Source organism: Danio rerio, chromosome 17 (genome assembly GCF_052040795.2).
Source record: "Danio rerio strain M-AB ecotype USA chromosome 17, GRCz13ab, whole genome shotgun sequence".
NCBI lineage: Eukaryota > Metazoa > Chordata > Actinopteri > Cypriniformes > Danionidae > Danio > Danio rerio.
The window spans coordinates 55,465,394-55,489,587 of record NC_141037.1 but is presented as its reverse complement, the minus strand read 5'-3'; the positions used below and the strand labels follow the sequence as shown (position 1 = coordinate 55,489,587).

Below are 24,194 nucleotides of genomic sequence, written 5' to 3'. Positions count from 1 at the left end.
GTTTAAGGGTGGGTTTAGGTGTAAGGGATGGTCAACAGTGTATTTACAAATGTAATTACAAAAGTTAATTACAGATGTAATTACATACATGTATTTAATCAAGCATAAGTACACAATAAATATATGTATTTACACAATAAGTACATTGTAACAAACTATTAATTCCTGTGTAAGTACATATTAGTTAAGGCCACTTAATAGAAAGTGGGACCCAATTAAGAACCACATGAAGGCTGTACATCTCTCTTAACATGACATTCTCAACTAAAACCCTTTGTGTCTTGGATTTGTTTGGTGTTTTTCTCTGTTTTACTAAATTTATTTGGTGATACTGAGAATATTGCTGAAAGAAATGATTTAAACTTGCATTCAAATCTTTGCAGATATACTTCAAGCATTATAGTGGCGATCAGGGAAGACGGTTTAATGTGCACAGACTGTTAGCCATTAGGCAAGACTTTTTTAGTTCTATAATAAAGTTAATCTTGTTATTCTTGGCTTTGTAAGTTTAAGATAATATAGAATCCCATGGAGAGAAGAAAAAATGAAGCGGGAAAGGACAAGCACATTAAAGGCTTTTTTGCAGTTGGGGTTATTGTTTATTGTCATCATTAATCTTCAATAATACTGAAGATAAATCTCATGGCCTCAGATTCAAATTCCACTTTTGTGGCTGTTTCTTATTGGCTGATGGACAGATCTGCAAAAAGATTAATGACATGACAACGTGGCATGAGAAATGCCTTTTGTGCTGATCTGAGCAAAGCAGATCCTCCAGAAGTGAGTTAAGTGCTTTGTAAGTCACTGCAACATCAACAACATTAACACGGATTTATTTACTGGGTCAAGAGACATGCAAACACTATACTCTGTACAGCAGTTTATTAGCATGATGGAAAAACAAAACATAACACACCAGTTTAAGTAATAGTATGTCTGCATGTAAGTGCCTCTTCATTGTTACCTGCGCAGGATCAAGATTCTTTTTAATACACTACCTGGCAAAAGCCTTGTCGCCTATAACAATAAATATTAACTTGACTACCACTTGATTTTGGAATCAGAAGTGGCTTATATGAAAGGCAAAGGCCTCTAGATTGTTAATTTTTCCAAAATAAAACCATATCATGTCTAGTTGTCTACCCAATTACAGAGACATTTATTATTTATGCAGCTTCTTGACAACAGAATAATAATAATTCCTTACATTTGTATAGCGCTTTTCTGGGCCCTCAAAGCCATACCGGTCAACATTGGGCATAAGGGATAAAATATATATATATATATATATATATATATATATATATATATATATATATATATATATAAAATAACAATTGTAAAACCCTAACAATTCTGAATTTAAAACAATTTAATAGTTACAAAACTATAATTAAAGTACTTTTGATAACTTCAGAAATATCTGAATCTAGGGCCAGGCAGAATCTGCAGACATTTTATGATATTTCAGTGCAGAATTTTGTTAAAGGTTTATGCGAAATGATTTTGAGAGTATCATACTTTAAACTTCATATATGAAATATAAAAAAATAGATACCTTTTTAAACTTGTTTAATGTTTCCAATGCAAATCCAATTAGATTCACTTATTTGGTAAACAAAGCAAGTCTCAAAATATCTATTAAAGGCAGAAATGAATACTTTTTTTACTCAATTGTTACTGAAATTAATTAACTATAAATTTACACAAGTAAATAAACCGAATTAATGATGAACTTAAAATCTGCTGAATTCAGTGCGTGCAGATTTCAAGTTTACCTACTGGTTTACAATACACTGATGCCCTGTTGTTGTTTTTTAGAGCTTTATAGGTGATAATGGTCTGCAATGTTGGACCATGATTGCCTTTTTAGCATACGAGTAGAGAACACAAACAATGATCTGCAATGCAGGACCATTATTACCTTTTTAGCATATAGGTAGAGGAAACAAACTAGCCAGATGGTAATGTGTGAATTGTGGTATCAGCTTAATTAAAATAAAGTCAGTATCTGTGCTTGAGTTGATTTTTTTTATTATTTAGCAAGGTAAAACTGCTTTTCCCTGATTTGAATCACCACAAATGTTTGTATATTATGTCACACACATAGTTAATTTAACACACGCAGCCTCTAGACAAGTGGTTCTCAAACTGGTACGTGTACTACTAGTGGTACGCGGAGGATTAGCTGAATAATTGAAGTTAAAAAATGAACACACTTTTAATTCTTTAATGCGTACGATATCACCAATGTGATCAGTAAATTGATTGTAATAGGCTAAACCTTTTGTTTTATTTTCAATTTTCTAATATTAGTTATGTATTCTATGATTTGAAGTCAATCTCCCCATATTTATAACGGTTATTGGGGATGTATGCCATATATTTACATCCAACACAAATAGCCTACTCTATCGTGCAGTAAGCAGTTCTAATTTAATTATGTAAATCAAACAAATAAAGCCTATATTATTGAGGTCCAATGAACATTTCCAGATTTTGATGAATAGGCTACTACTATATGTTAATGCTTTACATTTAAGTACAGCAGTTTTGTGTTTACTTTTTAAGAACAGTGTCATTTTTTATTATCTTTTAAAAGCACATTTTAATTAAAATGTTGACATTTTATTTATTTATTTTTTACTTGAAAGCACAGTGCAGTGTTAATGTTCAAACTATTTATAATGTTCAAAGTGGCTGACAATAATAAATATACTTAATAATAGGAATTAATCTGCCTCTTTTTTTAAACTGTGCTGAGCTGTCGCTGCTTAATTAGGCCTACTTTGCTACTCTATTTCAATGCTGGTCTTTGGTAGTACTTGGAGAGACAATTTTTTTCTGAGGTGGTACTTGGTAAAAATAAAGTTTGAGAACTACTGCTCTAGACCAGGGGTTCCCAAACTTTTCAGGCCCCGACCCCCAAAATGACAATGCCAGTGACTCGTGACCCCCCAATATCCTCTGAGGTGGTTATAAATACAGAAACCTTGCATGCAATGGCGCACACACACACCAATGGACCCAAGTCTAGTCTTCTTCTAATTTTTTTTTATGTATGAGAGCTGTAAATGGGCCACAAAGTTTAATCAGGTGTTATGAAATCTGCTGCATCTGACGCTATTGCTGTGTCTTTAATACAATGCAATTACCCCAGGGGTTGCAATCCAATAGAAGTAGTAACTATAAGCTACTATAGTAACTACATATGGTATAAATGACTATTTTTTTTCTCTTCAGAAGGTTATGGATAAAATATGGTAATTCTTATGGTTTAATAAAAATAGATTTTTGGAAACCACCAGGCGACCCCCCTTCATTGTCCCACGACCCCTCGGGGGGTCCCGACCCCCACTTTGAGAACCATATGCTCTAGACTACTACTATATATACTTTGCAGGAGTCAACAATAAGGACTGCACAGTGGCCCATGGCCAGCGTGAAAGACGCTCAGGACAGTGGACAGAATTGTCACTGGCCACTGTAGGTCAGTAACGATAAGCACATTATTTTTTTTTCCTAATTTTTTTTTTAAATAATATCTCTTGGAAGCAGATAATTGCATGGGTACAAAAAAGTCGTCAGTTTGGCAATCCATTTAAAAAAATAATAATTTAAAATTGAAATATAATAGCAGCACATTTTGCACACTGCTCTTTCGTTTGCATAAAACATTTATGAACATTTTTAAAATGTTCAAATTCTAGATTCACAGACATTATTTTGCCACATCATTTAAAATATGTGGCTAAGAAATAGCTATTAACTTTTTATTATTTTGGTGGGGCCAGAAAAACTTTGTCAGGGCACGTAAAAATCTCAAACACTGGCCCGATCGGCCCAGTAGGAAAAAATCCTTAGCGTTGAACCTTACTTTGTAAATAAGGAACAAGCTTTTTAAAAAATGGCTTTTCTTTGAGGTATGATTTGAATAATTTTCTTTATTTGTGCAAAGATTTGTAGGTAGATCGATATAATAGCTGCTGTAGTTAGCTACTTGTAAAGGTAAAAATTGAGTATGTTAACATGGGTAACAATACTTTAATACGATTTTAATATGATTAACACAATACTCTGATTAAAAGTCTACCATGTAAACATTTTTGATTACCCTCATTTGACTAAAGTCATAATTTAACTAAACAGAAATGGAATTAAGACATGTGAAGTATGCATATATTAGTGGTATAATTGAAGTAAACACCACTATCAAACTATTACCATCACGTGGGACTTTTCGCCGTATTTTGTGACAAGATCCACACACACATCACGAAATACAGGTTTTTTTTTTCTTTCCATTCGGACTGCGGTACCAAATTCCATTAAAACAACACTCTTCCACCAGTCCCTACTTCATATTCACATCAAATACCCCATTTTGTCACGAGGGCTTGAATGAAATGTTCATGAGTGAAAGTGAAACTGCAGTTAAAGTCGAAAACTGAAAAATAAAACACCCAAAATTACATGGAACTGCAGGAAACATGGATATTGCCTTATTAAGGCAAATAACAGTGATTTGCGATCAGTGTGGTTTTCAATCCGATCCGATACCAAATGAAGGTGAGTATTGGCGATACCGATACTTTACCCAAAAATTACTGTTTGGGAAATTAAGTAACAAATAGTGTACTTAAAAGTGTCACTTCATACTGAATACCAGACATTATGGGTTATTCTTGCTCATTGATAAATAATTATCATACAAAAAAGAGCCAACTTACATATTTATTGACAGCATCTGAGCTTGTATATCTTAAAATGCCTGCCTAAACATCTAAACATTAAAGCCTGGTTTATACTTCTGCGTCAACTGACCGGCGTGACCCACGGCGCATGCAACGCGCGTAGCTGTGCATTTATACTTCTGCGCGCTGTCTCTGTCGGTCTGCATTAACACTTCCGAAACGCTAGTTGGCAGTGAGGTGTAAATGTTCCTCTGTGTCGAGTTTCTTTGCTGCTGTTTTGCTTTTCCTGAACACTTCCAGGATGAACAAGTGGCTCAAACTCGCTCATTTTGAGGCAGGAACCGGCGGACGTGCAACAACTTTAACTATGAGGTAAACACAAAACAAAACTTTCCATCCGGAGCTCCTTCACGGGACTCCACACTTGTAGACAATCGCTCCATCAGGCTCGCACCATTCACGCGGCTCTCGGTCCCGCCCAGACTCGTCAGCGATACCAAGTCGACCAATCACAGAGCTTGCGCTACGCGTCGTTGCGACGTGTAGTTACATTTTTTGAGAGGTGCACGTCAGCGACTCCGACGGCCACGGCAAAGGGCTATGCGTCAGCGCCGTAGCATAGGCCGGCGTTTGACGCAGAAGTAAAAATCAGCTTTAACACTTTTTATTTATTTTTTATTTTATTTTAACTCCAAGCTGAACTATTTGTCATTTAATTATTTATTTCATAACCAAAGTTCTAAACAGTTTTGTTTTGAGAATTCAGGGAACTGCTGCTGTTTATCACAACATCGCCACATTTTCTCCCTCTGTGCCTTGATGGCGCCTGCCATTTCTATGCAATTAATCAAAGTTTAGTTTTAATTTTGGCCTCCACAACAATAATGACAAACAACAATTGAGATAAAATAGCCATTATAATGGTAAATACTGATTATTAATGATCATATGCTTTCCCCCTCCCAGAAGTCTGCATTCATTCCTCCAAGAGGAAAATTATGTAAATTAGGTCTCTACCAATATCAAAAGCATCTACATGCACCAATATCAAAAGCACATCTACGCGATTCAATTCAATTTTTAATATGCAGATCTGCTGAAATATAAAAATGTATCCTGACATATTAGGTAAATGGAAAGAGATGAACATCAAATTAAAGAAATGTTCAAAGAAGCAAATACTCAAAGAGAATGAATAGACTCCACATTCAGTCTCTTATTAAACATCAGTTCCAAATGAGATCTTTTAGTGCTCCATTTAAATTACGTGTCCTGCTTTTCTGTGCATGTTTGTGTGTTTCTGAAGTTGTGACAGCTGTGTGAAACGCTTCAGACACTGCTGACATCGGTAGGGTTTCTCTCCAGTGTGAATCCTCTCATGACATTTTAGGTTTGGTAACTGGGTGAAGCTCTTGTCGCAGTGTGAGCACTTGTACGGTTTCTCTCCAGTGTGAATCCTCTCATGTCTTTTCAGGTTTTGTACTTGAGTGAATGCCTTGCCGCAGTGTGAACACGTGTATTTTGTCTCTCCTGCGTGAATCACCTGGTGCCGTTTCAGTTGTCCAGCGGTAACAAAAGTCTGACTGCAGGTCAAACATTTCTTCCGTCTCCTTTTCTTTAAATCCTTTCGTTCATCATATTCGCTCTCCTCACTCTCGTTTAAGTCTGAAAGCACAGTAAATAACTTTAGCAAGTTTTTTTAAAAAACTGGAGCAAATTATGAAGTGAAAAGAAACAGGGAATATTGTAGACACTCAAACTTTAATTTTGAGACTTTTTTACGAATTGTTTTCTCAAATTCAATGTCAGGTTTGTAGCATGCATTTAATATCAAATTCTGGAAAGAGGATTAACAAAAATATCTGAACAAGATGTAAAACAAATGCAAACATTTAACAGCTCAGCTGATATTTAGTTTGTCCTCATAATAGTAAATGTTTATTAATTAAGTTTCATTCTCTATTTTCTAACCTACAGTCTATTATTTATTATTTTTTTACATTTGTAATCTTTTTAATGTATACTGCACAGAATAAATAAGATGATCCATTAAAGGTTTTTATCCTTAATATTAATCAACATCATTAATACAGGATTAGATATAAACACCAACCTGTTTGTTCTTCAGTCTCTTCCTCTTTAAGTTCTGGATCACTCATGTTCTCTGTGTCCTCAGTCTCTTCCTGTTTAATTCCGCAAGTTTCAGGATCATTCATGTTCTCTCGGTCATCGGTCTCTTCCTGTTTAATTCCGCAGGGTTCTGGATCATTCATGTTCTCTCGGTCATCGGTCTCTTCCTGTTTAATTCTGCAGGGTTTTGGATCACTCATGTTCTTTCTGTCCTTCAATAAACTCTCTTTGCAGATTTCACTTCATTCAGATGGGAATATTCCAGTATTTTATAGCTGGACTGAAAGGAAGGAGGAGCTTCACTACAGGAGGAGGAGCTTTATAAATTGAAGAGAGGATCTGCCAAGACTAAAAATATTTCAGTTAACATTTTCTTCTAATTAACATATTTGTTCACTTAAATTAAAACTTAATTTTTAATACAACTAATTACAAAATCTTGTTATTATACTATCAGAATTCCAACTTATTTTGCAAAAAAAAAAAAACATAAAACCACATATCAAATATCAATATACAGGTAAACAATCAACTTTTTGTGTTTTGTAGAAGTAAAAAAATGCTTGTTTAATAGTAACAGATTCACTTTATTTCCAAGTGATGTTTAACAGGCCAAAGACATTTTCACAGTAGTTCCTATTAGTCTGGGGAAAGTCTTTTGTTACTTTAGCTGAAATAAAAGCTATTTTTCATTTTTTTAAACTAATTATTTGCCCCTCAAGAAACTGGCTACATTTACGGACTAGCTCCATGAGAAAATTTATTTGACGAATCTACATCTCAAGAGCAATCCACTGACCCCTCTGAGGTTTAAGCTATACACACTCTCTAGTTTTGATTGTATGTTTTGAGACTATGAGTGTTTTTTTTTTGTTGTTGTTTATTTTTTCTCTTTTCTTTGTTGTTTACTTTTATATTGTCTTTTTTTTTGTCTAAAGTAAGAGTCAATGTTTGTTCTCTCTCTGTGTGTGTGTATATACAGTTGAAGTCAGAATTGTTTGCCCCCCTGAATTAATAGCGCCCCTGTTTATTTTTTTCCCCAATTTATGTTTAATGGAGGGAAGATTGTTTCAACACATTTTTAAGCATAATAGTTTTAAAAACCTATTTCTAATAACTGATTTATTTTATCTTTGCCATGATGACAGTAAATAATATTTGACTAGATATTTTTCAAGACACTTCTATAGAGCTTAAAGTGACATTTAAAGGCTTAACTAGGTTAAAAAGGTTAACTAGGCAGGATAGGGTAATTAGGCAAGTTATTCTATAACGATGGTTTGTTCTGTAGATTATAGAAAACATTTTTAGCTTAAAGGGCTAATAATTAAGTCCCAAAATAGTTTTTTTTTTAAAATTCAAAACTGCTTTTATTCTAGCCAAAATAAAACAAATAAGACTTTTTTTCTAAAAGAAAAAATATTATCAGACATACTGTGAAAATTTCCTTGCTCTGTTAAACATCATTTGGGAAATATTTAAAAAAAAAAAAAAAAAATTAAAAGGGGGCTAATAATTCTGACTTCAACTCTGTGTATATATATATATATATATATATATATATATATATATATATATATATATATATATATATATATATATATATAGTCTGGGAGCCCAGCCAAAACCAGCTATGTCCAGCTTAAACCAGGCTGGTCAAGCTGGTTTTAGCTGGTCAGTTTCCAGCCTGACCAGCTAAGACTAGGCTGGAAATGGCTGGAAACCAGCCTGGAAATGACCAAAACCAGCCTGGTTGACCAGCTAAAACCAACCAACAAGCCTAGGCTGGTTTAAGCTGGATTTTTCTGCAGGGTTGACACCTCCATAGAGTTAGAGATGTTGTGCAATCAGCTAAAATGTTGCCAGAATTGTTTTTTAAGTATCTGCAATGTACACTGCGTCACCAAAAATGATTAGGGTCATCTCAATGAGTTGTGTGACAAGTCAATATATTGATTATTGTGACAGGTCTAGTGCTATTGTCTAATTTTTTCTCAAAAAAAAATCTAACATGGCCTATCCCAGTCAATATTAAAGATATCAAGGTTACATTTATTTAGCATGCCAAATATTTCACAGGCGTCTGCAGATCAGATTGTGTCTTTGATTGAGGTAAATTAGGTTTTACATTTATACATTCGTTTGTTTTTATGAAGAGACAACTTGTGACACGCTACTTTAAATATTCAATCTGAAATTGCATGCAAGCGTGACTTAAAAAATATATTAGCACTATTTTAATGACTGTGAACAATACTGTACTTTTATAGTCTGCTAATATGATTTCACAATTTAAAATTAGCAAAGAATACTTTTATCAAACTATATTTAAGGAGAAAGTCAGAATGTGTGAATTTAAAACCAACTCTACCTCAATGTGTCTTTGATAATGCTGTGTGGTTGTCGGCTGCTTGAATGAGCACCAATTTTGGCGATTTCACAAAACCTGTCGGTGAGGAAACATAGTTCAGAGTTGGTTTTATATTCAGACTTTCTCATTTAATAAAATATTAAAACAGAATGTAAAAAGGCCAATGTCAGATCAATCATCATGACTTTCAATTATTCATAACTGCATTTTAAAACAGCTGATAAACACGCTTATCACAATAGAATTTTTTACGTCATTTATGAAGAATATCACTAATATGTGTTCAAATGAGATGTTATCCCTTTTTTTAATTATATAAATGATTAAAACCTTTTTGAAACAGATCATTTGTATATGATTCATCACATAAAACAATCTAGAGGTAAAGTTGGTATTAGATTCGCACATTCGTTCATTTAGAAGTCTCTATATTGTTTATTATGTTACTTTGAATATTCGATCGGAATTAGCATGCAAGTATGACTTGAAAACAACATTAACACTATCTATATCACTGTGAACAATGTTGTACTTTGATAGTCATTGGCTGCTAATATGACTTCCCTATTTACAAAGAATACTTTTCTGAAATTATATTATTAAGGAGAAAGTCTGAATATCCAAATATAAAACCAACCAATTCAAAAAATGTAATGGGGTAAAGTTGGTTTTATGTTCACACATTCTGAGTTTCTCCATAATAATATAATTTCAGAAAAGTATTCTTCGCAAATGATAAATAGTAAAATCAAGTTAGCAACAAATGCAAACATCAAAGTACAACATTGTTCACAGTCAAATAAATAGTGCTAATGTTGTTCTCAAGTTATACTTACATGTGATTTCAGACCAAATATTGAATTTAAAAAAAAAAACTATTTTGGGACTAAATTATTAGCCCTTTAAGCTAAAAAATTTTTCTATAATCTACAGAACAAACCATCGTTATAGAATAACTTGCCTAATTACCCTAACCTGCCTAGTTAACCTTTTTAACCTAGTTAAGCCTTTAAATGTCACTTATGTAAAGGGCTAATAATTTAGTCCCAAAATAGTTTTTTTTTTAAATTCAAAACTGCTTTTATTCTAGCCAAAATAAAACAAATAAGACTTTTTTTCTAAAAGAAAAAATATTATCAGACATACTGTGATTTCCTTGCTCTGTTAAACATCATTTGGGAAATATTTAAAAAAAGAAAAAAAATTAAAATAGTGCTAATGCTGTTCTCAAGTTATACTTACATGTGATTTCAGACCAAATATTCAAAATACCATGGTAAACAATATATGATACAGGTAAAGTTGGTTTTATATTCGCTTATTCGTGTGTTGTTTACCATGTTATTATGAATATTCAATCGGAATTAGCATGCAAGTATGACTTCTAAACAACATTAACACTCATCTAATTCACTATGAACAATGCTGAACTTTAATAGTCATTTGCTGCTAATTTGATTTCCTTATTTACAATTTGCAAAGATTACTTTTCTTACTTACATTATTAAGGAGAACGTCTGAATATCCAAATATAAAACCAACTTTACCTCTATCAATATATGGAGCATGACACAAGTTGTCTCTTAATGAAGGTGCAAATATAAACCCAACTTTACCTCAATACTAAACGCCGCTTAACTCTAGCGAGCAGATACAAAGATATTTACTGTTGTTTGGTCCCAGTGATGCGAAGAGCCGACGACCAGGGCAGATGACACTGGAACAACTCTGTCAACAGAACCAACAATCGTCTTGAAACCAGCTTCTTCTACGACTTTCAGTCTTTTGTTAGTCACCCGTCTGGACGCAATGACCGATTTCAGTCCATAACTAACCAAAAGCAACTTGAAGCTTGGCGCGCGACGTCGACAGTCTTCAGAGAGGAAGACTACACTTCAAACAAAAGCATAATAAAGAAAACAGTAAAAAGGAGTCTCCAACAGACCCTACTTCTTCTTACAGTTTACGGCGGTTGACATCTATCATCGTTCCGGTGCGCCACCTTCAGCTCTGGTGTGTCGATCAGTCTGTACTTCATCGCTGACACTCCGGAGCTGAAGGTGGCGGTAATGCAACAAAACGATGACGGACATCAAGCGCCGTAAAGTGTACAAAAAACATGGAGGATCCGTCAGAGGCCACACGTAGATTGCTAATAGCTGTTTTCTTTATTATACTTTTGTTTAACGTGTAGTTTTCCCTCATAGAAGACTTTCGACATCGCGCGTCAAGCTTGAGTCAAGTTGCTTTTGGTTTGTTATCGACTGAGATCGGTCATTACAGCCAGATGGGAGACTAACGAGACTGAAAGTCGTAGCACGAATATTAAAGCATTCCATACAGAAAAATCTGGTTTCAAGACGATTGTTGCTTCTTCTGACAGAGTTGGACAAGTTCCAGTGTCATCTGCCCTGGTCGTCGGCTCTTCGCGCATCACTGGGACCAAACAACAGTAAATATCAGTTTATATCTGCTCGAGTAAAGGGGCCTTTAGTTTGTGCCACAACTATATCAGCACCCACAATAGAGGGAAAGTTGGTTTTATATTCGCACATTCGTTCATTTAGCAGTCCCTATATTGTTTACCATGTTATTATGAATATTCGATCGGAATTAGCATGCACGTATGACTTTAAAACAACATTAACACTGTCTAATTCACTGTGAACAATGCTGTACTTTGATAGTCATTGGCTGCTATTATAATTTCCCTATTTACAATTCGCAAAGAATACTTAAATAAAATTATATTATAAAGAGGAATGTCTGAATATCCGAAGATAAAGCCAGCTTTCATTCAGTAATTTCACTTTGATGGCAAAGAAAAGGTTATTTTCAACACTTTTAACATGAAATAACTGAACATAAACACAAGAACCTGAAAAAAATGCTCACTGTAGAAGAAAATTTCAGATGGCACTTAGAGGTTTTTTTTTCCTGAACTTGTTATATGCGTTTCTAAAGTAAATGTATAACTACCATACCAAGTGTTATTTTTTTTCTTCTTTAATAAAATAATTTTTAAGTTGTTATCCACAGTGGATGGGTTGTCTGTTTTTTTTTTTTTTTTTTACTAATTTGTAAATTTCTTGGTTTATTCTTATCTATTCCTATATTTATGTTTGATATGTTCAACTTGTCATTTTTTTTTGCAATTATTAATTATTAATAATTTTGTAGTTGGTTGCATTAAAAATTGAAAGATTGATTGAAGCAAACTTAAAATGTTAATTAAAAGAAGAAAATATTAACTAAAGAGGAAAATATTAACTGAAATCTCTTTAATCTCGGCAGATCTCTTCCATCTATAAAGCTCCTCCTCCTGTAGTGAAGCTCCTCCTTCCTTTTAGTTCAGCTATAAATTCTGGAATATTCCCATCTGATTGAAGTGAAATCTGCAGAGTTTATTGAAGGACAGAAAGAGCATGAGTGATCCAGAACTCTGCAGCGTTAAACAGGAAGAGGCAGATGACAGAGAGAACATGAGTGATTCAGAACCCTGCAGAATTGATCGGGAAGGCACCAAGGACAGAGAAAACATGAATGATCCAGAACCCTGCAGAATTAATGAGGAAGAGACCGAAGAACAAACAGGTTGGTGTTTTTTTTCTGACCCTTTATTAACGATGTTGATGAATTTTAAAGATAAAAACCTTTGAACTGGTTTATTCTGTGCAGTATACGTTAAAAAAATTATAAATGTAAAAAATAAGTAGTAGACGCTTGCCCCTTTCACACATACAGACCTTTGCGGAAAATGAGTAGCAATTTTGTATGTGTAAACAGGCTCTTTTGTAAAATATCGGTAAATTTGTAATGGCAATTTTCAGGAAAGAAGGTTGTAACATTACTGGTAATTTGCCGGAAAGAGCGCGTTTGTGTCTAGAGCGTGCTGACAAATATTTCGCTAACCAAATCAGCCACTTTTGACGCTCATAAACAATCATAAAGCCCTCGTACTTAGGAGGTTTGCTAAAGGTGCGCAGCTGTGATTCAGTGAGGCGTTTGAGTCTTTAATAAATTACGACAGTTTGTGTTCACTGAACAGTAAGAATGATTAAATAATCCATATTAAACGGTCCCTTAAAAGTCACGTCTCGCTTTCAGTTTCGGGCTTAGGTGCATTTTGCACTCACACACACAAGCGTACCGTGCCAAAGCCCAAGTGAACCGCGCCTGAGCCCGATTCAGAGCACTGTTTGGATAGCATAGTGTGAATAGGCCCTAATATCCTTTGAACATTTTTCCAGACACATTTAGCTGCTAGATGTTAGTCAGATTACGTTTCTGTTCCTTCTTAATGCCAACTGTGTAAAAAATATCGATAAAATCCTTATGATAAACCGCCGTCCGTTAACCTTCAAGCTGTGCTTGACGTATGTGCACTAGAGCTGCACAATTAATCGCGATCTCGATTCGACCCCCTAGATGATCTTAATTCTGCATTTCTACGATTCTGCCAATCATATTTTCAAGTTCAGGAGAGAAGAAAAGGCGGCTTGTCGAGTCTTTTCTTTGTTTCAAATATGTTGCTCAGTGACATTGACACCTCCAAATGATGTTGAATGAGTCACATACTGTATTTATAAGGTATTATTCACCTAAAAAATGTCAATTTTTGTCTCCAAATAATTATGTTTTCGCGGCTGGGAAATCACACGTGACGTGACCTGCTGACCGTGAGCAGAAAAGGCGCGCGTCTACTTTAGAGAACAGAACCTGCATATGTTGCGAGTAACAGGTAATACAGTTGTAAATAATATTCAGTTTGTGGCACAGAGTGATCGTTTGGGAGCCGTGCGGGAAGTATTAACAGTACTTAGCAGTCAAAATGAAACCGAAAGTGTGCACTTCATTTAAATGATCATATCGCATTTTAGAGTTATGATTACGACAAGCATTTGATATGTTTTTTCTTTCATAGCGAACCCACAGTTGTGCATGAAAATAAATGTCAGTATAACTACTCTAGCCTATATAATGTTGAATATAATCTGATAATGGCAAATGTCTGATTTTACCAGTGAATAAAATTGTCTAATATGACAGATTGCAAGCATATATCTCAAACATAATAATTCAACATCAGAATTATTATAAGTAGAATAGAATTTTTTATAGAAACCAGTAGACCTACACATAATAGTATTATCAATGTTGTGCCATATGTTTGTTTTTACCATACCTTTATTTTACATATACAGAATCGTAAAGAATCCTGATCTTTATTTTAAGCAAAAAAATCGCGATTCTCATTTTAGCCAGAATCGTGCAGCTCTAATATGCACGTGAAGGAGCCGGTAAATGCCAGCGCACACATACTATGAACATCTCGACATCTGAAAGTGTTCCTCCAAATGTTTTCATATAAGTTGTTCACAATATTTATCCATCTATGTAATTTACCATGTAATGTTGTCAAGCGTTTTAACACGTAGCTGCAGTTCGCGTTTCTGCCTTTAGGTGTCTTACAAAGCAGCCGCATAAATGGTTTCATTTTTATTTAACACTTTAGCATCAAGAAAAGCCATAACTCTTCGATGTTTACAAATACAAGCGACACTGTTTATAGATCATTTCTGGTTAATGATGTCAGAATTTATCGGTATTTTGGAATGGATGTGTGAATGGTCTTTTCCGGAAAATTTACAGAACGTCCGTGCCTGTGTGAACGGAGCTTTTTTTTTTTATTTACCGGTAAAGACATTCTGAAAATTGTCTGGGTATTTACCGGTATCACTGTGTGAAAGGGGCTTATATCTGTAGGTTAGAAAATAGAGAGTGAAACTTGAATGCTAATCATTTACTATTTTAAGGACAAGCTAAATATAAACCGAGCTGTTAAATGTTTGCATCTATTTTATATCTTGTTCAGATATACTTTTCCAGTTTCTAACCAGAATTTGATATTAAATACATGTTACAAAACTGAATTTGAGAGAGATTATCTACAATATTCTCAGTATTTTCACCTCATATTTTCCTCCAGTTTTAAAAGACTTGCTAAAATGATTTGCTTTGATTTCAGATGTTAAAGAGAGTGAGGAGAGCGAAGATGATGAACGAAGTGATTTAAAGAAAAGAAGACGGAAGAAATGTTTGACCTGCAGTCAGTGTGGGAAGAGTTTTGATTGCAAAAGCTATTTTAGGATTCACATGATGATCCACAATGGAGAGAAACCGTTCACGTGTACTCAGTGTGGGAAGAAATTCAGACAATCGTCACACCTTAATCGACACATGATGATCCACACTGGAGAAAAGCCGTTCGCATGCACTCAGTGTGGGAAGAGATTCAGATATACATTAAACCTTAATCTACACATGATGATCCACACTGGAGAAAAACCACACAAATGTGACCAATGCGGCAAATCATTTTTGTCGGCTGCGCAGCTGAAGGACCATCTTAGAGTTCACACAAAGGAGAAACCGTATTCATGTTCTGTCTGTGAAAAGAGTTTTTCGCTGCAGTCAACTTTGATAAAACATCATAAGATCCACACTGGTGTGAGAGAGTTTGTGTGCTCTGAATGCGAGAAGACGTTTGTTACAGCTGGACAACTGAAACAGCACCAGGTGATTCACACTGGAGAGAAACCGTACACGTGTTCACACTGCGACAAGAGATTCACTCAAGTACAAAACCTGAAAAGACATGAGGTAATTCACAGTGGAGAGAAACCGTACAAGTGCTCACACTGCGACAAGAGCTTCACTCAGTTACCAAACCTAAAATGTCATGAGAGGATTCACACTGGAGAGAAACCCTACAGATGTCAGCAGTGTCTGAAGCGTTTCACACAGCTGTCACAACTTCAGAAACACACAAACATGCACAGAAAAGCAGGACACTTACCTTAAATGGAGCACAAAAAACAGGCCTTAAGAGACTGAATGTGGAAAGTCTATCCATTTACTTAGACCAGTGGATCTCAAACTTTTTTCATCAAGTACCACCTCAGAAAAAAAAATTCTCCCCAAGTACCACCAAAATGAGCAGTATTGAAATACAGTAGCATGGTAGGCCCAGTAAAGCAGCTACAATTCTGCACAGTTAAAAAAAAACGTGGCAGATTACCTCAAAAATATAGGCTTTAAGTCATATATGGCATATTATATACATCATTTTTGATAAATTTTGAAATATATGTAGCATGTACATGACATATTTCATTCCTCCGCGTACCACTAGAAGGAAGCCCAGTTTGAGAACCACTGACCTAGAGTATTTACTTCTTCAACAATATTTCTTTAAATTGATGTACATCTCTTTCCATGAATGCTTCATTTACCTAATCTGTCAGTATACAAACTTTTTTATTCCAGCAGATCTGCATATTAAAAAATTAATCGAATGTGCTTTTGATATTTGTAGATGTAGATATTAGTGAGGACCTAATTTACATGATTTTACTTTGTAGAGGAATGAATGCAGAATTATGGGAAGGGGGAGGCATATGACCATTAATAACCATTATACTATTAGGACTATTAGGACTGCAACAACAGAACAATTAACTATATAAAAATCGATTACTAAAAGCACAAAAAAAGAGACATTTGATTATTAAAAACACTTTAGGGCAGGTATGGGCAAACTCGGTCCTGGAGGGCCGGCGTCCTGCATAGTTTAACTCCAACTCTAATCAAACACACCTGCTTATAGATTTCTAGTGATCTTGAAGACACTGATTGGCATGTTCAAGTGTTTTTGATTAGAGTTGGAGCTAAACTATGCAGGACACCGGCCCTCCAGGACCAAGTTTGCCCACCCCTGCTTTAGGGCCTACTCGCACTATGCCATCCGTACCGTGCCCAGGCCCGTTTCCCGGATCGTTTTAGAAGTGTGAGTGCGCTGAATTGGGCTCAAGCACGGTTCACTTGGCTGGCCCTGGCCCGGTTGGAAGAGGTGGGCCTGAGCGCGGTTCACTTGGGCTAAGGCGCGGGTACGCTAGTAGTGTGAGTGCAAAACACACCAAAGCCCGAAACTGAAAGTGAGATGTGACTTTAGGGACTGTTTCATATGGATTTATTAATCAATCTTGCTGTTCAGTGAACGCAAACTGCCGTAGTTTATTAAAGACGCAAACCTCTCACTGCACGACAGCTGCGCGGCTTTAGCAGACCTCCTCATTCCTGCAGCAAGAGAGCTTTATGATTTTGAGTGCAAAAAGTGGCGGATCTATCTGACTACGTGTCACCGCGTCCCTAAGGACTGTTTGGCGAAATATCTGACTGCATGTCACTGTATATCAAACGACTGACACGATATAAATAGAGAGATCTCCACTGTGCTGCTGAGTGAGAGAGCGCTTCTCACTGAACAGCGCAGCAGCGATGACGTAAGCGTGCCCAGGCCTGATTGTGGTGTGAGTGCGGGCCGCCGACAGAGACGGGAAGGGGGACATGCGTACTTTGGCCCGGTTCGAGGCAACTATACCTAGTGTGAGTACGGCCTTAGTTCAGCTCGGAGCGAAGTGAACACGGCCTCTCTCATGCACTGATACAGAATTTGGCGCCTCATAGACACGGATAAGCATGAAGGGAGTTTAACAGCTGGGTAAAACACTACAGAATCCTACTTTTGTTCTGTTTTGAATTCTAATAATAAATAATAATTCTATAAAGGACCTTTTAAAGCACCGATAATGTAGATTTTATGTAGTTTAACAACAAAACATCAGTAAATAGTGCTATTCCACCTAGCCTGCTTTACTGAGGTGAATTTGGTTTTATATTCACATTGGTTAGGTTTTGAACAATGACAACCTGTAAATAAATAGATTACATAAAATATATATAAAAAAATATTTTATGTTGAACCTTTTAATTTAAATTAGGTTATTAAAGACACAAATATAAATACACAGATAGAACCCTTAAAGGGTATTCAAGATAAAAAGCAACCAGAGTATGAATAAACTCAAACTACTCTTTTCTATTGCAAATATTAATGTTGACTATACCCTTTTTTATTTTTTGTATTATAATTAATATTATTATTTTTTTTTTTTACAATGAGGATGTCATAATTGTAAGATTTTTAATATTTTTTGATTGTTAAATATTCAGTATAAAAAAAATGCTGCTAAAAAATTCTGTTCATCAAGTTGGTCAAGCTGATTTTTTTTTTTTTACATTTCTTGTTTGTAAAGGCTAAATACAAAAGTGATTTTTTTTGACTTTGCAAATTCAGTTTGCAGACATTTGTAGGTACAGACATCCATTGTGTGCGTTCTTGGCGTTTTTTTTCCTGGCTTTTTAATACTTTCCATTTTGGAAATATATCATATCGACCGAAATGAAGAAATTTATTTTGATATAAATTTTTGCCATATCGTCCAGCCCTGGGCTTCAGCCGCCATGTGCCATCTAGACAGACCTGGCAGAGCCAAACAACTCTCACCTCTGGAAGCGCTCTGATCAAATCCCAAGGGAGGCTGGAGACATCGAAACCGAGTGGTCCATATACTCTGACTCAATAATTGACACGGCCGTGAGGAACTGTGGCTGTAAGCCTGGAGACTGCAACAGATTAAAGGAAATCAGAAACCCTTTGGTGGGGTATCTGTCTTAGTGGTGTGAGACTTCCAACAGCTGCCGCCCACAGCAAGGGCAAAAACACTGTGTGGATGAGGTCCACATGCCAGACTTCTGGAAAAATTAATTTCACATGATAGCATAAACACAGATAATGACAGACATCCCAAGTCTCCCGGAACTTCCAGGAGTCTCCTGCAAATGCATAGAGACTCACGATGCCCGCAAACGAATGATAATCTCCCGGAAATCCCGTCTCCCCCCTGGTCTTTAAATGCGTTGCACACCCCTCTCCACCGCATCCCTCCCATCTCTTGAGGTACGTCATGAGTACACCTCCCCACCGCTCTTCAGATACGCCAGAAATGACTTTTTTCAACTTGGGATGTCTGTAATGAGACAGCGAGACAATTTTTCATATACTGAGCTGCTCAACACGCTGAGAGTGAAACAAAAGCATGAGAGGCTCACTGATGTACACAAGAGTGCCGATCTGATGCATTACACATTTATGCAACCAATAAAGAGGTAGATAATCACAATGCAGCAGACGACTATCTCGTTTCTTGAATATAATAAACATCAATGAACATTTGATTAATGATTACAATAAAAGATCCTAGAACAGGGAAACTGAAAAGACAAGTAGGACTATTTAAAGGAGAAAGAGGTGACGTCAATTAACACAGTACAAGTTTCTGTTTTTGCAATAGTAGAGCTTACCAGAAATGTCAATGTGGAAGATGGACTGATTAACGGTTTTACATACCCAGATTAACACAGATGGTGTTTCATTTGTAAAATTAATCAGTCTGCATGCGGATAGCGTGACTATACAGAGATGTCAGATGAGCCAATGAAAAGGAACAGTTCAAAGACAGTTTCCCTTGAAGCTTGCTTTTGCATGCACCAACCACAAAGTTCAAGAAATGAGGACCGATTGTGCTGTTGTTCCTCTAAAGAACATATTTGAACCAGGCATCGCATACATTGCACACAGTAGAACAACATCACTTACTGGATTACGAAAAGAACATTTTCTGCAATCCTAAAATAAGTTAAAGTAGACTTTCACGATGTTACGCCCCTTCTACACATTTTACAAGATCCAAAGCTAAGTTCAGCCCTTAAAATTATTCAGCGTAACACAGAGGGAATGCAGTTTCATAATGAAAATGTAAAATGCTACCATGAGCTTCTCTTGGCTGATGTTTTGTGTCTTGCACTGATGCACACCTGTCTGGCTCAATTTCCTGAGCATCTCAATTTAGATAAATACATCATGTACAAACAACAGACAGGCATCCTACACTAAACTATGCACATCTGGCTACCAGGAATGTGGTGGAGTGGCTTTCTATGTAATGACAAATAACTTACAATCGGGACCTCTGATGTATTTGCAAAGGTTACAGACTTGGAGTATTTGTAACCTAAGGCAGGACATCCCACTGCCCAAGAAAGGAGGTGTTACGGGTGAAGGATGGTGAAGTGGAGGTGCTTTGAGGCCAGAAGCACCAGTAGAGGGGCTGTCTTTGAAAGAATTCCCCATCAAGGATTGCCACCTTGATGTGGTGGAATGGCTTTTGTATTCCATTGATCCCAAGAGCAAATGCTTTTGGAGTTTAAGAAATATAGGTCAAAATCGAAATGAACTGGAGCTTAGCAGACTTAAAACTATTTATCTGTCAAAGTTTCCCAGATGTTAACTTAAGTTTAATTGATACAAGCTAGCAAAGGCTGACAGAGGTAAGAAGATAAAGATATTTCTGGTTGCATTTGTAGAAGACTTAAAGCAACTCTTGGCTAAAATAGGCTGTAGGTTTTGCCATTTGCAGAATTATATCAGGTTTGTTTGCTTTACATAATATTTCAATGCACATTGTGTTGTGGTGTTAATAATGTGTAATAATAACAATTACCTGCACAGGAATCAGCACCTCTGTACCAGTCACCAATTGAACCTGAGCCAGGAATCAACATTGAGGCGATTGATCCTAGTGACACTACAAATCAGGAGCTCAGTTGGAAAATTGAGGAGATTGCAAACAGCACAGTGGTAACCAGGAATAAACCAGTAGCATTTTGTTAGGGATGCTAATTTCGGTTTATTTTGCTAACTAAAACTTATTAAACGGATATCAGCCATTAACTAGTCAGATTAATATTAATTAGTTCATTTTTTTTTATTAATCAATTTTGTGTCTGACACATTAAATATTGCGTTTTAAAAAATGAACAGCAACATACAGAACATATTAACGACAGAATATCTATATTTTTTATCAAGTTAAGTTCTTAGAAAATTATTTATGACAATCATACAATTGTGAGAATGAGGTAACAAAGATACATGTTAAAGAGACACCAACTGACTCAGAAGAACTGTGGAGTGTCAATTTCTCAGTTTGTAGAAAAGCTTACCGAAACTCTTCAAAGACATTTGGCTTTGTTTTCCTTTAAGAAAAACTTGTAGAAAAGCATGTTTTTCAGAGAACTGTGCAAACAGAAGTAATAAGTGAAGTTGAAGACCTTTTACATTTTTTCCATCGTAGTTATAAGGACATCTATAGTAAATATCTTGATAGGTTTAATATACACAACAGGAACCCACTGTTTTCCTTTTTGAAGGATACTGATTTCATTGAACATTGCTTCAGTGCTGTTAGCACCACTCCATATACTTGGTAAGTACTGCATAAAAAAGTGAATTAAATAAAACCGGTTGAGTATGTCCTAGGTGTTGACTCGATGGGGAGCAAAGAATGTTTTTAGTACATTCCACTGTTGGACATTTTGAAATTAATTGTTGGTAATCAGTCAACATCAGAGGATATTTTTGAAAGGAGGGTAACTCATGTCAAATCCCAAACAGATTACAATGACGGAGCAATTTACACATACTTGATTTAGAATAGTGAAGACCACTTTTTAAGAATTAATTTATACAGTGATGAGTTTGAGGTTGTAAATCTAATTGGATCTAGAAGATTGTTCCACTGAGTCTCTGCATTTTACTTTACTTTTGAAAAAATACAGAGTACCAAAAATTGTGGAACCACCTATTTACGATCTTTCTAAAAAACAAAAGTATTAATAAAAAACTTGTGTGGGAAGGACAAGAGCTGTATGTCCGAGGTGCACTTGTTACAGTATCAGCTTATAATCTGTCAAGTCCTTGCTCTTGCAGGCTTCAGCTGTTCATTCAGTAGTTGACAGGTCTGTAGGTATTGTTTGTGCCGTTATAAAGACCTTTCTCTTAAAACATGCAAGGAAGATTGTGTCCTACATACATCAGATACTCACAACTAACCATCTCCAGTTTGTGACAGAAGACCCTACCACAAAATCTTCGTATGGTGTAACAGGTCATTGTGCTTTCAGTGCCTAACTTCAGTGTAACTTTGCTTCGTACAACGTGGGGAGAAATTACAAACTCCACAGAGAAATACTAACTGGCCCACCCGGGACTCAAACCAGCATGCATTTTGGTTAGTCACATAACAAGTAAATAAAGAAAAATCTTACAGCTGTAAACCATCTCTTTTGTCTGCTTTCAATCTAATTTTTTTTGCAGCTGGAGGACAAGATGGAGGAGAAAAGGTTTGATGCATTTGATGGCTCAGAAGGTTGATGATTTTGGCTCCTCAAATTTAAATGTACCTTTAAAATGTACTCCTCATGGTGGTGCTTCAGTTGATCTATGTTGATCTTGTGCCTGGATTGACCCTCTGAATGCACATAGTCAACACCTTTCCCTTATATTTTAATCACCACAAAGGGACCTAAATACTCAGGATCTAGTTTTCCAACTTTGCTGGCTGAATTGTGCCTTCTGTTACAGCCTTCTCTTAGTTCTTGCAATTGATTTGTTGACATTGTCTTGAGCAATGTTCATCATTTTGTCATGACATCCAATGCCAATGGCAACATCTTCACTGAAATCATTTTCAAAGGAACCATCAAGCTGTGGAAAATAGTAATAAATAATTTAGCTATACATAGCAATGATATAAAATAATTTAGAAAATTTACAACAAAACACCTCAAAATTTTCAGGGACTTCACATGGATAGCATGCTTCTCTTCCAAACATTATAAAATGGGGAGAACTGTGTGGTCTGCTGCTTCTTTGTCCTTAGGCCAAACATAGCAGCATCTAAGTACTGGTACCAGGTATTAGGTTTATCTTCTACCAGTTTAGCTAGGACCCTAAAAAATGTGATAAAATATAAAGAGAAAGCTGTACAAATATATGCAGGATTAAATCTGTAAACACATTTTTGGGTTAGTTGAGCATGATTAAAACAGCTGCGTTGTCTGGGTTACTGCAAACGCATAGTTGGGCCCAGGGACGGACTGGGACAAAAAATCAGCCGTGGCACTTTAGCCACACACCAGCCCACAATACCACAACGGCACATTCACTACTTTAATTTGGTAAACTTATATAAGCTTTACCTATTTAAAAGATATTTAAACATTTAATGTATGTGACTGTAACAAAAAACAACCCATTTATATATGCAATCAGGTCATTCATTTTCTTTTTGGCTTAGTCCCTTTATTATTCTGGGAATCACCAACTTATCCAGCATATGTTTTACACAGCGGATGCCCTCAAAGCTGCAACCCATTGGTGGGTTACCCAATTCCCAATTGGCCTACCCAATTCACCTATAGCATGTGTTTGGAAACCCACGTGAACATGCAAACTCCACACAGAAACACCAACTGACCCAGATGAGGCTCGAACCAGCAACCTTCTTGCTGTGAGGCGACAGCACTACCTACTGCGCCACTGCACTGCCCCCTTTCGAGACTAGTTCAGTTAATTTTATGTATTTGGCAATGTCTGACTTGACTGCTTTTCTCTTTTTATGGTCCATCACTGACAATTAGCTTGTGTTGCACTTACTGTTTGTTGACATTCTTGCCAGATTTTGATTACGTCTGCATAACCTCAGATTGGGTCAGCCCATCTCGAAACCAGCCAGTCGTTGCCGATTGGGCCAATGCTTAACATTTATTATTATTCTTGCTATTATCAACATAATTATCCTAATATTCACATCTCGCAAGAGATAAAAGCTGCCTGAATTTAAAAAACAATACATATGGAAAAAAAAAAAAAAAAAGCTGACCGACCCACATTTAAAAAATGGTCCGGCCCTTCTGGCATTTGCCAAAATTGCCAGATGGCCAGTCCGCCCCTGGTTGGGCCCATACTTGGTCAACCCAACTGAAAGGGCAAAAAAAAAATTCTCTCAACTTTGAACATCTGAGTTCGGTTATTTTGACCCAACCGGTTTATTAATTTTTCATGAAACTTTCTGGATTCATCACAACGTCAGAAGTCACGAAGCTCGCAACAAGCAGGATTGTAAGGTAAACATAATTTTTATATTGAGCATTTTCACATTTTTCCCTCACCTTCAGGTTAGCCGCATTCGTTA

General features: G+C 36.0%; 2 protein-coding genes across 19 annotated transcripts; one reads left to right on the top strand and one right to left on the bottom strand.

Annotated features, from left to right (window-relative positions):
* Positions 1–5,594: 5,594 nt before the first annotated feature.
* zgc:113372 lies at positions 5,595–11,160 on the bottom strand. 13 transcript variants are annotated; one of them, XM_087289358.1, is made up of 5 exons: positions 11,031–11,119; positions 10,812–10,923; positions 9,196–9,270; positions 6,808–7,172; positions 5,755–6,359 (listed from the first exon to the last, which is right to left on the bottom strand). In XM_087289358.1, the coding sequence occupies exons 4-5, from the start codon at positions 7,022–7,024 to the stop codon at positions 5,953–5,955; spliced, it is 624 nt and encodes a 207-aa protein (XP_087145484.1). In that variant the 5' UTR covers positions 7,025–7,172; positions 9,196–9,270; positions 10,812–10,923; positions 11,031–11,119; the 3' UTR covers positions 5,755–5,952.
* A 122-nt stretch (positions 11,161–11,282) lies between these two features.
* On the top strand, positions 11,283–19,284 carry zgc:171599. 6 transcript variants are annotated; one of them, XM_087289623.1, is made up of 5 exons: positions 11,283–11,505; positions 11,579–11,647; positions 12,490–12,789; positions 15,224–16,785; positions 16,982–19,284. In XM_087289623.1, exons 3-4 carry the CDS (start codon positions 12,621–12,623, stop codon positions 16,057–16,059), a joined length of 1,005 nt encoding a protein of 334 aa, XP_087145749.1. In that variant the 5' UTR covers positions 11,283–11,505; positions 11,579–11,647; positions 12,490–12,620; the 3' UTR covers positions 16,060–16,785; positions 16,982–19,284.
* The last annotated feature ends 4,910 nt before the right edge of the window (positions 19,285–24,194 follow it).